This window comes from Triturus cristatus, chromosome 8 (assembly GCF_964204655.1).
Source record: "Triturus cristatus chromosome 8, aTriCri1.1, whole genome shotgun sequence".
Classification (NCBI taxonomy): Eukaryota; Metazoa; Chordata; class Amphibia; order Caudata; family Salamandridae; genus Triturus; species Triturus cristatus.
The window spans coordinates 58,377,288-58,391,615 of record NC_140591.1 but is presented as its reverse complement, the minus strand read 5'-3'; the positions used below and the strand labels follow the sequence as shown (position 1 = coordinate 58,391,615).

At 53.8% G+C, this 14,328-nt stretch overlaps 1 protein-coding gene across 3 annotated transcripts in view; it reads right to left on the bottom strand.

The window, feature by feature from the left end:
* TRIM45 (tripartite motif containing 45) overlaps nt 1–14,328 on the bottom strand; it is a 93,268-nt gene that overhangs the window by 35,181 nt on the left and 43,759 nt on the right. For all 3 annotated transcript variants that reach the window (XM_085620972.1, XM_085620974.1, XM_085620973.1), the window contains exon 2: nt 233–747. In XM_085620972.1, coding sequence (XP_085477098.1) covers nt 233–684 — 452 coding nt within the window. In that variant the 5' untranslated portion in view covers nt 685–747. The remainder of the gene's footprint in view (nt 1–232; nt 748–14,328) is intronic.

Genomic DNA, 14,328 nt, shown 5'->3' with positions numbered 1-14,328 from the left:
GCATGAAGTGTGGTAGGGAACAGTTCTCACCTCTCTCAGTCTCCTGCTGACTGTGATCTCTAGGTAGGGTTAGAGTTTACATGGCTCCTGTTACCTGGGATGCATGATGTGAGGTAGGGAACAGTTCTCACCTCTCTCAGTCTCCTGCTGACTGTGATCTCTAGGTAGGGTTAGAGTTTACATGGCTCCTGTTACCTGGGATGCATGATGTGAGGTAGGGAACAGTTCTCACCTGTGGGCCTGGCAGCAAAATTCACACAGGTTGGCTCTGCAGATGTTGCACCTCTTCTCTGCACTGCCCTCATTGCATAGGTCACACACCAGTCCCGCGCCGTCCCGCTGCAGGCTCTCCAGCAGGACCTCATTGGCCACCAGGTGATCAATGACTAGTGCCCTTGCACCTCCAGGTGGCAACTCAACTTCACCATCGCACACCGGACACATGACGCTCAGCTGGGGCTTGTCCTGCGCACTAGAGGCCGAGTCTGTCCCCCCACGGAACGCTAGAGGGGACAGGGGCTCCAGCTGCTGAATGCAGGCCATGCAGAAGGTGTGAAGGCAGGGCAGGATCCTGGGGTCTGTATAGGGCTCCGCACACAGGGGGCATCTGGTCCTGCTGGAACGGGCCCCTGTCGTGACCTTCCCAGTGCCAACATTCAGTCTCTTCATATCTGCAGACATCATTCAGAAGTGGCGCAACCAACAGTAATCAGATCTCAGGGATGGGGACGGAGAAGAAATGCTTCACTAGAAAAAAAGAAAAACAATATAAACAAGGATTGACAAATACAAGATATTTGAATGATTGCATGCAAACACAACACACATAATGACAGACACACACACATACAACACAAATACAGGTACCAAGAGGCGATGCACATGTATGTGTACATGCATGAAAACAATGAACTAGTATTGATCTGCCACTGGTGGTAACAAACGCTTCAACAATGGCCCCAATGGCAGTATTTGCAATAGTAAACCTCACTGTGCAGTTTACATACTATCAACACCAGCCTCCAGCACTTCCTTTAACATCTGCCACTCTACCATGCCAGGATGACCCTCCTGCTACTCAACTGTGCCAGGCTGACCCTCCTGTCACTCTACCACTCCATGCGGACCCTCCTGCCACTCTACAGTGACACAGTGACCCTCCTGCCACTCTACCGTGCCACGCGGACCCTCCTGCCACTCTACCGTGCCAGGATGACCCTCCTGCCACTACCGTGCCAGGATGAATCTCCTGCTACTCCACAGTGCCATGCTGACCCTCCTGCCACTCTACCGTGCCAGCCTGACCCTACTGCCACTCTACTGTGCTAGGCTGACCCTACTGCCACTCCACAGTGCCAGGCTGACCCTCCTGCCACTCCACAGTGCCAGGCTGACCCTATTGTCACTCTACAGTTCCATGCTCACCCTCCTGCCACTCAATCATGCCATTATGAAACTCCTGCCACTCTACCATGTCATGCCGACCCTCCTGCCACTCTACCGTGCCATGGTGACCATCCTGCCACTCTACCGTGCCATGCTGTCCTTCCTGCCACTCTACAGTGCCATGCTGACCCTCCTGCCACTCTACCGTGCCAGGCTGACCCTTCTGCCATTCCATCTTGCCAGGCTGACCCTTCTGCCACTCTACCGTGACAGGCTGACCCTTCTGCCACTCTACCATGCCAGACTGACCCTCCTGCCACTCTACCAAGCTGACCCTCCTGTCACTCTACCGTGCCAGGCTGACCCTCCTGCCACTCTACCGTGCCACGCTGGCCTCCTGCTACTCTACTGTGCCATGCAGCCCCTCCTGTCACTTTACCATGTAATGCTGACCCTCCTGCCACTCTACAGTGCCATGCTGACCCTACTGCCTACTCTACAATGCCAGGCTGACCCTCCTGCCACTCCACTGTCCCAGGCTGACTCTCCTGCCACTCCACTGTCCCAGGCTGACTCTCCTGCCACTCCACAGTGCCATGTTGACCCTCCTGCCACTCTACCATGCGAGGCTGACCTTCCTGCCACTCTACTGTGCCACGCTGACCCTCCTGTCACTCTGCCGTGCCACGCTGACCCTCCTGCCACTCTACTGTGGCAGGCTGACCCTCCTGCCACTCTACTGTGCCAGGCTGACTCTCCTGCCACTTTACTGTGCCAGGCTGACTCTCCTGCCACTCTACTGTGCCAGGCTGACTCTCCTGCCACTCTACTGTGCCAGGCTGACCTTCCTGCCACTCTACCGTGCCACACTGACCCTCCTGTCACTCTACCGTGCCATGCTGACCCTCCTGCCACTCTACTGTGAAAGGCTGACTCTCGTGCCACTCTAAAATGCCAGCTTCACCCTCCTCCCACTCTACCATGCCATTATGAAACTCCTGCCACTCTACCATGTAATGCCGACCCTCCTGCCACTCTACCGCACCATGGTGACCTTCCTGCCACTCTACCATGCCATGCTGCCCCTCCTGCCACTCTACAGTGTCATGCTATACAAGGTATTACTCCAGTCGCGCTTGCGCTGCTGTGATTCTTAACTTCCCCGTTTTTGTATCTGTTTTTATTTTAATTTCATTACCCCTGATTTTAGTCTGGGATTAGGTAGTGGTCTCCCCTCCCTCTTACCGCATTTAAAATATTCCAAGCACCGCTGTTTGGTGGGTCCGGGTCACGGGTGGGTCCATAGTTGTCTTTTGGGCGCCATCTTTGGTTGGGTTGGTGTTGCTTTATCCCGGCGGGCGCCATTGCGAGCGGTCACGCGTCTGGACAACCTCGCGGGACACCTACTTAAAGTCGCTCCTCCCGCGCAGCGGGATCGCGCAGTGGGGCGCCGTCGCTTAGCCGGAGTCGTGCCCGAGTCCTGCCCGTCTGCGCCCGTCCGCGCTGAGGACGCCTAGGGCGCTAGGGGTCTGTCTCGGGCACCCGGGTTGTTAGTGTCGGAATGATTACCTATACTGGCATCATTCTACGGTCTATTGGATATTCCCTTCCGAAGTGCGATCAGGCACAGATACATCCGCTAAGCGGCCCATATCGGTGTGCCTGCAAGAGATGGGCACTTGGCTTTCCTGTTCGCAGCTGCAAGGGGACCCCCCCTTCAGCTTCTCAAGGCAATGGTTCGACGTCGATTCTTCGTTTACTGAACCTAAATGTTAGGTCCTTGGTCCAACATCATTTAGCCTTTTTCGATCTAATACAGGAGGAGTCTCCTGATATATTCGTGATCACGGAAACGTGGCTGCAGGAACACGATACAGCCATTATCAATTTGGCTTTCCCCCCTGAATATTCCGTTTTCACTCTTAATCGGTTATCTAGAGGAGGGGGTAGAGCCCTCGCTGTCAAATCAAGTCTACCCTGAAGTTGGAAGGTCTTAAACATTGTTGGATGTGAAAGTGCCTCTTTTAATATCTCGATCAGCCCCCAGTTTTCTATCTCGGGGATGGTGGTCTACCGGCCCCCAGGCAGTGACGTGGCATTTAGAGAAGCTTTCCCTGATGCTGTCAGTTCTTTGTCTATGGGCTGTGCTAATTTTTCCATCTTGGGAGACCTCAATCTCCATTTTGAGAACAGGAGTTTGCCGGCTGTTAATAATATCTTAGCTGACCTTGAGGCCCTCCGATTGGTTCAAAAGGTAGCTCAACCCACTCATGTGGGAGGGCATACGCTTGACCCTTTTTTTACTAATCTCCCGGAAGTTACCATCTCTTCGATAACACCTGTGGGGTGGTCGGATCATTTCTTAGTGGCTATTCGAGCTCCGTTGCCTGACACTCCCTTTATTCCTCCTCCGAGACCTACTCTCAAAAGGCACTGGAATAAACTTAGATTAGAGGACCTCCATGAGGTTTTGGCTGCAGATCCGCTGGGACCCTTGGATAGTGTGGAACTGGGTTATGACCTGTTCTGTAAGTGGATTACTAGGGCGCTTGATCTTTTGATCCCTATTATGGCAAGCAGGTCTCGTTCTAGAGAATCGAGCCCTTGGTATGACAGCGCCCTTCGGGCGTTAAAGGGCACTTGTAGGCGAGAGAGTGGCGGAGACACTATGATGAGGCAAAGAAAACGCTGTATCTGATCTCCGTCAAGGCGTACCATCGAGCCATTTGTAGAACTCGCGCGGCGTTCTACTCGGAAGAATTCCGCAACAGCTCTAACCCATCTAAATCAATATTTAAGGCCCTGAAAGATCTTTTGGCCAAAAGAACTTCTTCCCCGGTATTGGCCTCTACTACTCATTGTGAGGCTTTGGCATCCTTCTTTTTGGAGAAGGTGCAAGCCATTTACCGGACGTTTTTTGCTATGAGTCCACCTTTGGGACCTCTGGTGACGATTCCGTGCCGCCCTATTATGGAGTCCCTTCCTCTGCTTTCTTCTGAGGAATTTGATAGGGTGACCCTAAAAATTAAGTCTGGCTCACCTTTGGATCCATTAAAGCCTGTCTTCTTTAGAGATCAGTCCTTCGTAGGACGCCCTATATTGCGATCTTTCATTAACACTTCACTGGTGACGGGCATGGTCCCAGCTAAATGGAAGCAGGCAGTGGTTTCTCCTATTTTGAAGAAGCCTTCATTGGATCCTTCGAAACCGGAGAATTACCGGCCTATTTCACTACTTCCTTGGCCGGCAAAAGTTATGGAGGCCCATGTTAACCAGGCTCTCTCTGACCATCTCACCAGAGCTAATATCTTGGATGACACCCAGCATGGATTCCGTGCTGGGCACAGTACGGAGACAGCTCTTCTCGTTATGGTTGAACATCTACGTGGGCTGCTGGATTTGGGACAGACGGCGGCGCTAATATTATTAGATCTAAGCGCCGCCTTTGATACTGTCTCACATCCCATCCTTTTGCGTCGCCTAGAGGAGATGGGCATTGGTGGTGCCGCCTTACAGTGGTTCCGCTCCTTCCTTGACGACCGTTCCTTCTGCGTTGCCATACCTCCTTATCAGTCCAAATTCCATCCCCTGGGCCTGGGGGTGCCTCAGGGATCCTCGCTGAGTCCTACGCTTTTCAATCTTTATGTGAGGCCGCTGGCTGATGTCGTCAAGCAGTGGGGCATGACGATGGTCTCTTATGCTGATGACACTCAGCTAGCGGTCACTATCAGCGGGGATGCTGAGTGTGATGCCCCCAGGTTCCAGAGTGGACAGAGCGGTGGCGAGCTGGATGAATGTCAATTGCCTCCAGCTCAACGCGAAGAAGACTGAGGTTATGGTTGTCGGGAAGGGGCGTGACCTGTGGGGAGACAGATGGTGGCCACCGGAGCTTGGGCCGGTTCCAACTCCGGTTACGGAGCTGAGAAACCTGGGAGTGTGGCTGGAGCCCGCTCTCAGTTTTGTGGGGCACTCCAAGAAAACTGCGGCCTGCTGTTTTGGAGTTCTTCGAGGCCTAATATCCATCCTGAAGTTGTTTGACCCCTCCACGAGGCAGCTGGTGGTTCAGGCAACTGTAATTTCTCGATTAGACTACGCCAGCTCCCTCCTGGTAGGGGCAAACCTGGCGGAAATTAACCGCCTTCAACGGGTCCAAAATGCAGTAGCCAGAGCCATAGTGGGCCTGCCTAGGTCCTGCTCTGTTTCCAGCACTCTCCGATCTCTACACTGGCTGCCGGTGAAAACTAGAATTGACTTTAAAGTTCTATGTCTGGCCTTCAAGATCCTGAAGGGTCTAGCTCCTCGGATCCTCTTGAATCTCCTGTCTTTTTATGTACCTTCTCGCTCTCTGAGATCGTTGGGCCAAGCGTTTGCGGTGGTCCCGAGATTTAAGTTGAGTCGTATGGGAGGTCGGTCTTTTCGGGTGAAAGCAGCTATCTTGTGGAATTCTCTCCCGTTGGAGATTCGCCTTCTGGACGATCTCTTTTTATTCCGTAAAGCTGTAAAGACTGTGTTATTTTAACTACTCCACTTCTGCGTTGTCTGTATGTCACTCCTTCTGTTCTGTTAGGTGCGGCTATGTTTATCTTGTCAGGCGCCAGGACGCCCCTTAGCTGGGGCAGCTGTGCGCAATACAAATGCCCCTAACATAACATAACATAACATAACATGCTGACCCTCCTGCCACTCTACAGTGTCATGCTGACCCTCCTGCCACTCTACCGTGCCATGCTGGCCTCCTGCTACTCTACCGTGCCATGCTGCCCCTCCTGTCACTTTACCATGTAATGCTGACCCTCCTGCCACTCTACCGTGCGATGCGGACCCTCCTGCCACTCCACTGTGCCAGGCTTACCCTCTTGCCACTGTGCCGTGCCATGCTGACCCTCCTGTCACTCTACTGTGCCATGCTGACCCTACTGCCACCCTACCATGCTGACCCTCCTGCCGCTCTACAATACCATTCTGAAACTCCTGCCACTCTACCGTGCCATGCTGCCCATCCTGTCACTTTACCATGTAATGCTGACCCTCCTGCCACTCTACCATGCCGACCCTCCTGCCACTCTACCATGCCAGGCTGACCCTCCTGCCACTCTACTGTGCCAGGCTGACCCTCCTGCCAGTCTACCGTGCCAGGCTGACCCTCCTGCCACTCTACCGTGCCAGGCTGACCCTACTGACACTCTACCGTGCCAGGCTGACCCTACTGACACTCTACCGTGCCAGGCTGACCCTACTGCCACTACCGTGCTAGGCTGACCTTCCTGCCACTCTGTACCACGCTGACCCTCCTGTCACACTACCGTGCCGTGCTGACCCTCCTGCCACTCTACCGTGTCATGCTGACCCTCCTGCCACTCTACCGTGTCATGCTGACCCTCCTGCCACTCTACCGTGGCAGGCTGATCCTCCTGCCGCTCTACCGTGCCATGCTGACCCTCTTGCCACTCTACCATGCCAGGCTGACCCTTCTGCCACTCTACCATGCCAGACTGACCCTCCTGCCACTCTACCAAGCTGACCCTCCTGTCACTCTACCGTGCCAGGCTGACCCTCCTGCCATGCTACTGTGCCATGCTGGCCTCCTGCTACTCTACCGTGCCATGCTGCCCCTCCTGTAACTTAACCATGTAATGCTGACCCTCCTGCCAGACTACCGTGCGATGCTGACCCTCCTGCCACTCTACCGTGCCAGGCTTACCCTCCTGTCACTCTACTGTGCCATGCTGACCCTCCTTCCACTCTACCGTGCCAGGCTGACCCTCCTGCCACTCTACCGTGCCATGCTGACCCTCCTGTCACTCTACCGTGCTAGGCTGACCCTCCTGTCACGCTACCGTGCTAGGCTGACCCTCCTGTCACTCTACCATGCTAGGCTGACCTTCCTGCCACTCTGTGCCATGCTGACCCTCCTGCCACTCTACCGTGTCATGCTGACCCTCCTGCCACTCTACCATGCCAGGCTGAACCTGCTGCCAATCTACTGTGCCAGGCTTACCCTCCTGCCACTCTACCGAGCCAGGCTGACCCTCCTGCCACTCTAACAAGCTGACCATCCTGCCAACTCTACCGTGCCAGGCTGACCCTTCTGCCACTCTACCGTGCCAGGTTGACCCTCCTGCCACTCTACCGTGCCATGCTGGCCTCCTGCTACTCTACCGTGCCATGCTGCCCCTCCTGTCACTTCACATGTAATGCTGACCCTCCTGCCATTCTACCATGCCAGGCTGACCCTCCTGCCACTCTATCGTGTCATGCTGACCCTCCTGCCACTCTACCATGGCAGGCTCACCCTCCCGACACTCTACCATGCTATTCTGAAACTCCTGCCACTCTACCGTGCCGTGCTGCCCCTCCTGTCACTTCACCTTGTCATGCTGACCCTCCTGCCACTCTACCGTGCCATGATGTCCCTCCTGCCGCTCTACCGTGCCATGCTGTCCCTCCTGCCAACTCTACCATGCCAGACTGATCCTCCTGCCACTCTAACAAGCTGACCATCCTGCCAACTCTACCGTGCCAGGCTGACCCTTCTGCCACTCTACCATGCCAGACTGACCCTCCTGCCACTCTACCAAGCTGACCCTCCTGTCACTCTACCGTGCCAGGTTGACCCTCCTGCCACTCTACCGTGCCATGCTGGCCTCCTGCTACTCTACCGTGCCATGCTGCCCCTCCTGTCACTTCACATGTAATGCCGACCCTCCTGCCATTCTACCATGCCAGGCTGACCCTCCTGCCACTCTACCGTACCAGGCTGAGCCTCCTTCCGCTCTATCTTGCCATGCTGACCCTCCTGTCACTCTACCATGCCAGGCTCACCCTCCTGCCACTCTACCATGCCATTCTGAAACTCCTGCCACTCTACCGTGCCGTGCTACCCCTCCTGTCACTTCACCATGTAATGCTGACCCACCTACCACTCTACCGTGTCATGCTGACCCTCCTGCCACTCTACCATGCCAGGCTGAACCTGCTGCCAATCTACTGTGCCAGGCTTACCCTCCTGCCACTCTACCGAGCCAGGCTGACCCTCCTGCCACTCTACCGTGCCAGGCTGACCCTCCTGCACTCTACCATGTCAGGCTGACCCTCCTGCCAATCTATGGTGCCAGGCTGACAATCCTACCAATCTACAGTGCCAGGCTGACCCTCCTACCAATGCATGGTGCCAGGCTGACCCTCCTGCCGCTCTATCATGCCAGGCTGACCCTCCTGCCGCTCTACAGTGCCATGCTGGTCTCCTGCTACTCTACTCTACCATGCAATGCTGCACCTCCTGTCACTTTAGCATGTAATGCTGACCCTCCTGCCACTCTACCATGCCATGCTGACCCTCCTGCCACTCTACTGTGCCAGGCTGACCCTCCTGCCACTCTACCGTGCCAGGCTGACCCTCCTGTCACCCTACCGTGCCTGGCTGACCCTCCTGTCACCCTACTGTGCCAGGCTAACCCTCCTGCCACTCTACCGTGCCATGCTGACCCTCCTGCCACTCTACCATGTCAGGCTGACCTTCCTGCCACTCTACCATGCCAGGCTAACCCTCCTGCCACTCTACCATGCCATGCTGACCCTCCTGCCGCTCTACCGTGCCAGGCTGACCCTCCTGTCGCTCTACCGTGCCAGGCTGACCCTCTTGCCACTCGACGGTGCCAGGCTGACCCTCCTGCCGCTCTACCGTGCCAGGCTGAGCCTCCTGCCGCTCTACCGTGCCGGGCTGAGCCTCCTGCCGCTCTACCGTGCCATGCTGACCCTCCTGCCGCTCTACCGTGCCAGGCTGAGCCTCCTGCCGCTCTACCGTGCCAGGCTGACCCTCCTGCCACTCTACCGTGCTGACCCGACTGTCACTCTACCATGCCATGCTGACCCTCCTGCCGCTCTACCGTGCCGGGCTGAGCCTCCTGCCGCTCTACCGTGCCGACCCTCCTGCCACTCTACCATGTCATGCTGACCCTCCTGCCACTCTACCGTGGTAGGCTGACCCTCCTGCCACTCTACCGTGGCAGGCTGACCATCCTGCCACTCTACCATGCCATTAGGAACCTTCTGCCACTCTACCATTTCATGCCGACCCTCCTGCCACTCTACCGTGTCATGCTAACCCTCCTGCCACTCTACCGTGGCAGGCTGACCCTCCTGCCGCTCTACCGTGCCATGCTGACCCTCTTGCCACTCTACCATGCCATGCTGACCCTCCTGCCACTCTACCATGCCAGGCTGACCCTTCTGCCACTCTACCATGCCAGACGGACCCTCCTGCCACTCTACCAAGCTGACCCTCCTGTCACTCTACTGTGCCAGGCTGACCCTCCTGCCACTATCATGCCATGCTGACCCTCCTGCCGCTCTACTGTGCCAGGCTGACCCTCCTGTCGCTCTACTGTGCCAGGCTGACCCTCTTGCCACTCGACGGTGCCAGGCTGACCCTCCTGCCGCTCTACCGTGCCAGGCTGAGCCTCCTGCCGCTCTACCGTGCCAGGCTGAGCCTCCTGCCGCTCTACCGTGCCAGGCTGACCCTCCTGCTGCTCTGCCGTGCCAGGCTGACTCTCCTGCCACTCTACCATGCCAGGCTAACCCTCCTGCCACTCTACCATGCCATGCTGACCCTCCTGCCGCTCTACCGTGCCAGGCTGACCCTCCTGTCGCTCTACCGTGCCAGGCTGACCCTCTTGCCACTCGACGGTGCCAGGCTGACCCTCCTGCCGCTCTACCGTGCCAGGCTGAGCCTCCTGCCGCTCTACCGTGCCGGGCTGAGCCTCCTGCCGCTCTACCGTGCCATGCTGACCCTCCTGCCGCTCTACCGTGCCAGGCTGAGCCTCCTGCCGCTCTACCGTGCCAGGCTGAGCCTCCTGCCACTCTACCGTGCCAGGCTGACCCTCCTGCCACTCTACCGTGCTGACCCGACTGTCACTCTACCATGCCATGCTGACCCTCCTGCCGCTCTACCGTGCCGGGCTGAGCCTCCTGCCGCTCTACCGTGCCGACCCTCCTGCCACTCTACCATGTCATGCTGACCCTCCTGCCACTCTACCGTGGTAGGCTGACCCTCCTGCCACTCTACCGTGGCAGGCTGACCATCCTGCCACTCTACCATGCCATTAGGAACCTCCTGCCACTCTACCATTTCATGCCGACCCTCCTGCCACTCTACCGTGTCATGCTAACCCTCCTGCCACTCTACCGTGGCAGGCTGACCCTCCTGCCACTCTACCGTGCCATGCTGACCCTCTTGCCACTCTACCATGCCATGCTGACCCTCCTGCCACTCTACCATGCCAGGCTGACCCTTCTGCCACTCTACCATGCCAGACGGACCCTCCTGCCACTCTACCAAGCTGACCCTCCTGTCACTCTACTGTGCCAGGCTGACCCTCCTGCCACTATCATGCCATGCTGACCCTCCTGCCGCTCTACTGTGCCAGGCTGACCCTCCTGTCGCTCTACCGTGCCCGGCTGACCCTCTTGCCACTCAACGGTGCCAGGCTGACCCTCCTGCCGCTCTACCGTGCCAGGCTGAGCCTCCTGCCGCTCTACCGTGCCAGGCTGAGCCTCCTGCCGCTCTACCGTGCCATGCTGACCCTCCTGCTGCTCTGCCGTGCCAGGCTGACCCTCCTGCCACTCTACCATGCCAGGCTGACCCTCCTGCCACTCTACCATGCTGACCCTACTGCCGCTCTACCGTGCCAGGCTGAGCCTCCTGCCGCTCTACCGTGCCATGCTGACCCTCCTGCTGCTCTACCGTGCCAGGCGGACTCTCCTGCCACTCTACATAGCCATGCTGGTTTCCTGCTACTCTACCATGCCATGGTGCCCCTCCTGTCACTTTACCATGTAGATGCTGACCCTCCTGCCACTCTACGTGCCATCTTGACCCTCCTGCCACTCTACCATGCCATACTGACCCTCCTGCCACTCTACCATGCCAGGATGACACTTCTGCCTCTCTACCATGCTATGCTGACCCTCCTGCCACTCTACCGGGCCAGGCTGACCCTCCTGCCACTCTACCGTGCCTGGCTGATCCTCCTGTCACTTTATTACCATGTAATGCTGACCCTTCTGTCACTCTACCGTTGCATGCTGACATTGTCCCAGGGTAAGCACCATGGAAGAGAGCGCATGAGCACCCGCTCTAGAGCCCCCACATATCCAAAAGCCCCCAACTTCAGGGGGGGTGTACTCTTGACCTTTGCTGCTCTGTGCACTGTGATACCAGTACTGCACAGCAGGATGCACCGAGACAGGACAGTGCTTTACAAGAAACAAGGAGACACGCTGTTCCACTATAAACGTAGCTGCAAGAGTATTCAGACAGTGCTCCAGCTAAAAGGTTGTAGCTCTGATAAACAGTAAATAAATAATATTGATCAGAAAAGCATTAAAAATCCTCCTTGTTGCATATCTATACAAATATATTTTACATTTTAGCTACAAAAATATCTAATCAATTTGGTTTAAATTAAATCCATTTTTTTAATGAAATTCTCAATGTGTAATGAAAGGATTTCTAGGAAAGAAGATTCAGAGGGTGTTTTGGCACGCTTATAACTAAAGGCAGCCTTCCTCAGGATGACAAAGTAACTACTGTACCCCATACAGGATGAGTGCTTTAATTCCGGTGCAGTACATGTCTCCTCTCACATATAGCATATCACAGATGCACTGAGGTTTCAGCCTGTAAAGTAACATGTGCAATTGAATTGAAAATAATTCCTAAACTTTAGAGAAGTGCAGCGCCATACTCAACAAACACAAATCTGATGCACAACAAAATGAAATCCGCTATGTTTAAGGTGTGTTGATCTGCCCAGTCCAGGAGTTTTCAAAAAGAAACACAGTATTAACAATTTTAAAACAAGCTGCTGCATTACTCGCTGTCCAGTCTAGTAGCCATTTTGGGGTTGACACATGGGCCAATAAAACAAGCATTTCCAATGTAATAGGTCTCGCATTAGTTAAATGCAGAGCTATTGGCTTTGCAAATGGAAAACAAATGTGGCGTCCACCTGCCTTTGTTTTAGTATTTGTTGACTTTTGTAGCAATGGTGGTATGCCGTGCTTTAGATGCTTAAAGCGAAAGCATGGCTTGCCGCCATTGCTACAAAACTCAATAAATAGAAAAGATTGCAGCATCCGCCCACCTGCCTTTTTTTTTATTTAATCACTTTTGTAGCAATGGCAGCACGCTGCGCTTTAGCTTTGGATGGCTAAAGCGCGGTCTGCCGTGATTACTACAAGTAAATGCAGTGCCGTGCATGTCAGCAGCAGTGCAAGAAGCATGGCAGCAATGATGGGAGGGAGGGTGTGCGAGCAAGGAGGCAACAGATGGCCAGAGATGGCCAACCATAAAAAAACTATTGGTGGAGTCCGCCTTGAGGTAACCAAAGACCCACAAGGGCGGAACATATGGAAAGTATTAACCAAGCAGAGTAAAGGAATTAAGAGAGGCAGGCCAACTAACAACCCAAAAGCGCTGGGAGTGCTGAATGCTCACATCCTCAATACAGCATGTCCCCAAGAGACAGTGCAAGCGCTGCCTAGGCGAGACCTAAACATGTCCACAATATTGTCTGTCGATGTCATTCCTACTTTGGCGGATGCTACATACAGTTATTAGCTAACCACATTATTCATAAAGCCAACAGGAAACGCCACGTAGTTTCCACTGAGCAAATGCTCTTTTATGATTCTTGTTGGTCCAGCACAGAACCTACCTGAACCTGTTTTGCTATTTTTTTTATCCTTGATTTATGTTAGAGCCACACAACAACTTAGTCAGTACAGTATACGTTGAAAACAGCATCATATATACATTGTGCACCATTACATTATCTGTCTCAATGAACATATGACACAACCCATATGTAAGTAGTTGTAAAGAAGAACAAAGAACGTTGGAGATAACCCAACGTGCTCCGCCCCAACTAATTCTGGACTTCCTGAATCATATGTGATTTCTAAGGCCAAAACAAATAAGACTAATTTCATACCCAATCTGATGACTCAACTGGCTCCACGTGCTAGCTTGTTCCACAGTCAAGACCATCTGCATCATTCTCCAGCCATCCCTACTGGCGCAGCACACTGGCTTGTGAGACTGACAAGCTCGCCACCTCTGGTGACTCTCAGCAAACTGCAGCCAAGATGCCTTCAGAGTGGAGGTGAAGAAGTGTAATAAAGGAAAATCCAGGCCCAGGTCTTCCTCATCTAGGGATCTTGGATCTGGAAGGACATCCCTGTATGTGTTTTTGTCCATCTACAGGATATTTAGATGTCGTTCATTTAGGTTCCTTTTCAAGCCCAACAATACAACAATCTTGGAGGTCATTGTATCCCTCTCCCCATATACAAATAAAGAGCATCACTCAGTCTTAGAGGTGAAGGATCTTGTCTATTCAATTACTCCCATCTCTGTATTCAGAAAACTACTGCTCTCCAGTTCTACAAGCTTTTTTGCCCTTTTCTATACACATTTTTTATCTCAGTGCTTTACAACTCCTGGGCAAATTTCGGCGTCTTTTTCATGCGTTGTCCAGTCTTGCACTATTGTAGCTTTCATCTTTAAAATATTGTTTGTTGCAATCTAACTAGGCATATGTGACTGCAGGTTTTTTTTAACAGTGGTAACTAGTGGCTTTCCTGAAGAAGGCGCTTTTGTGCTGAAACGCGCATAGATGAATTTGGAAGACACTTGTCAACTAGCCACAACAATAATTTACTGTTGGCACCAAGATTGTAGTAATGTAGATTAATAAATACTTCAGACATTCTGTGCATTGTAAATATCGTATTTTCGATTTAGTTAGTTCTCAGTGTGTATGTGTTGGTTTGATTGTTGATGCGAATAAAAGGTAATTTTTAACATTCCAAAGGATATCATGTTTGTAGCATGCAATTGCTTTTTACACTTAACATATTGATAAATTAATATAAAAACAA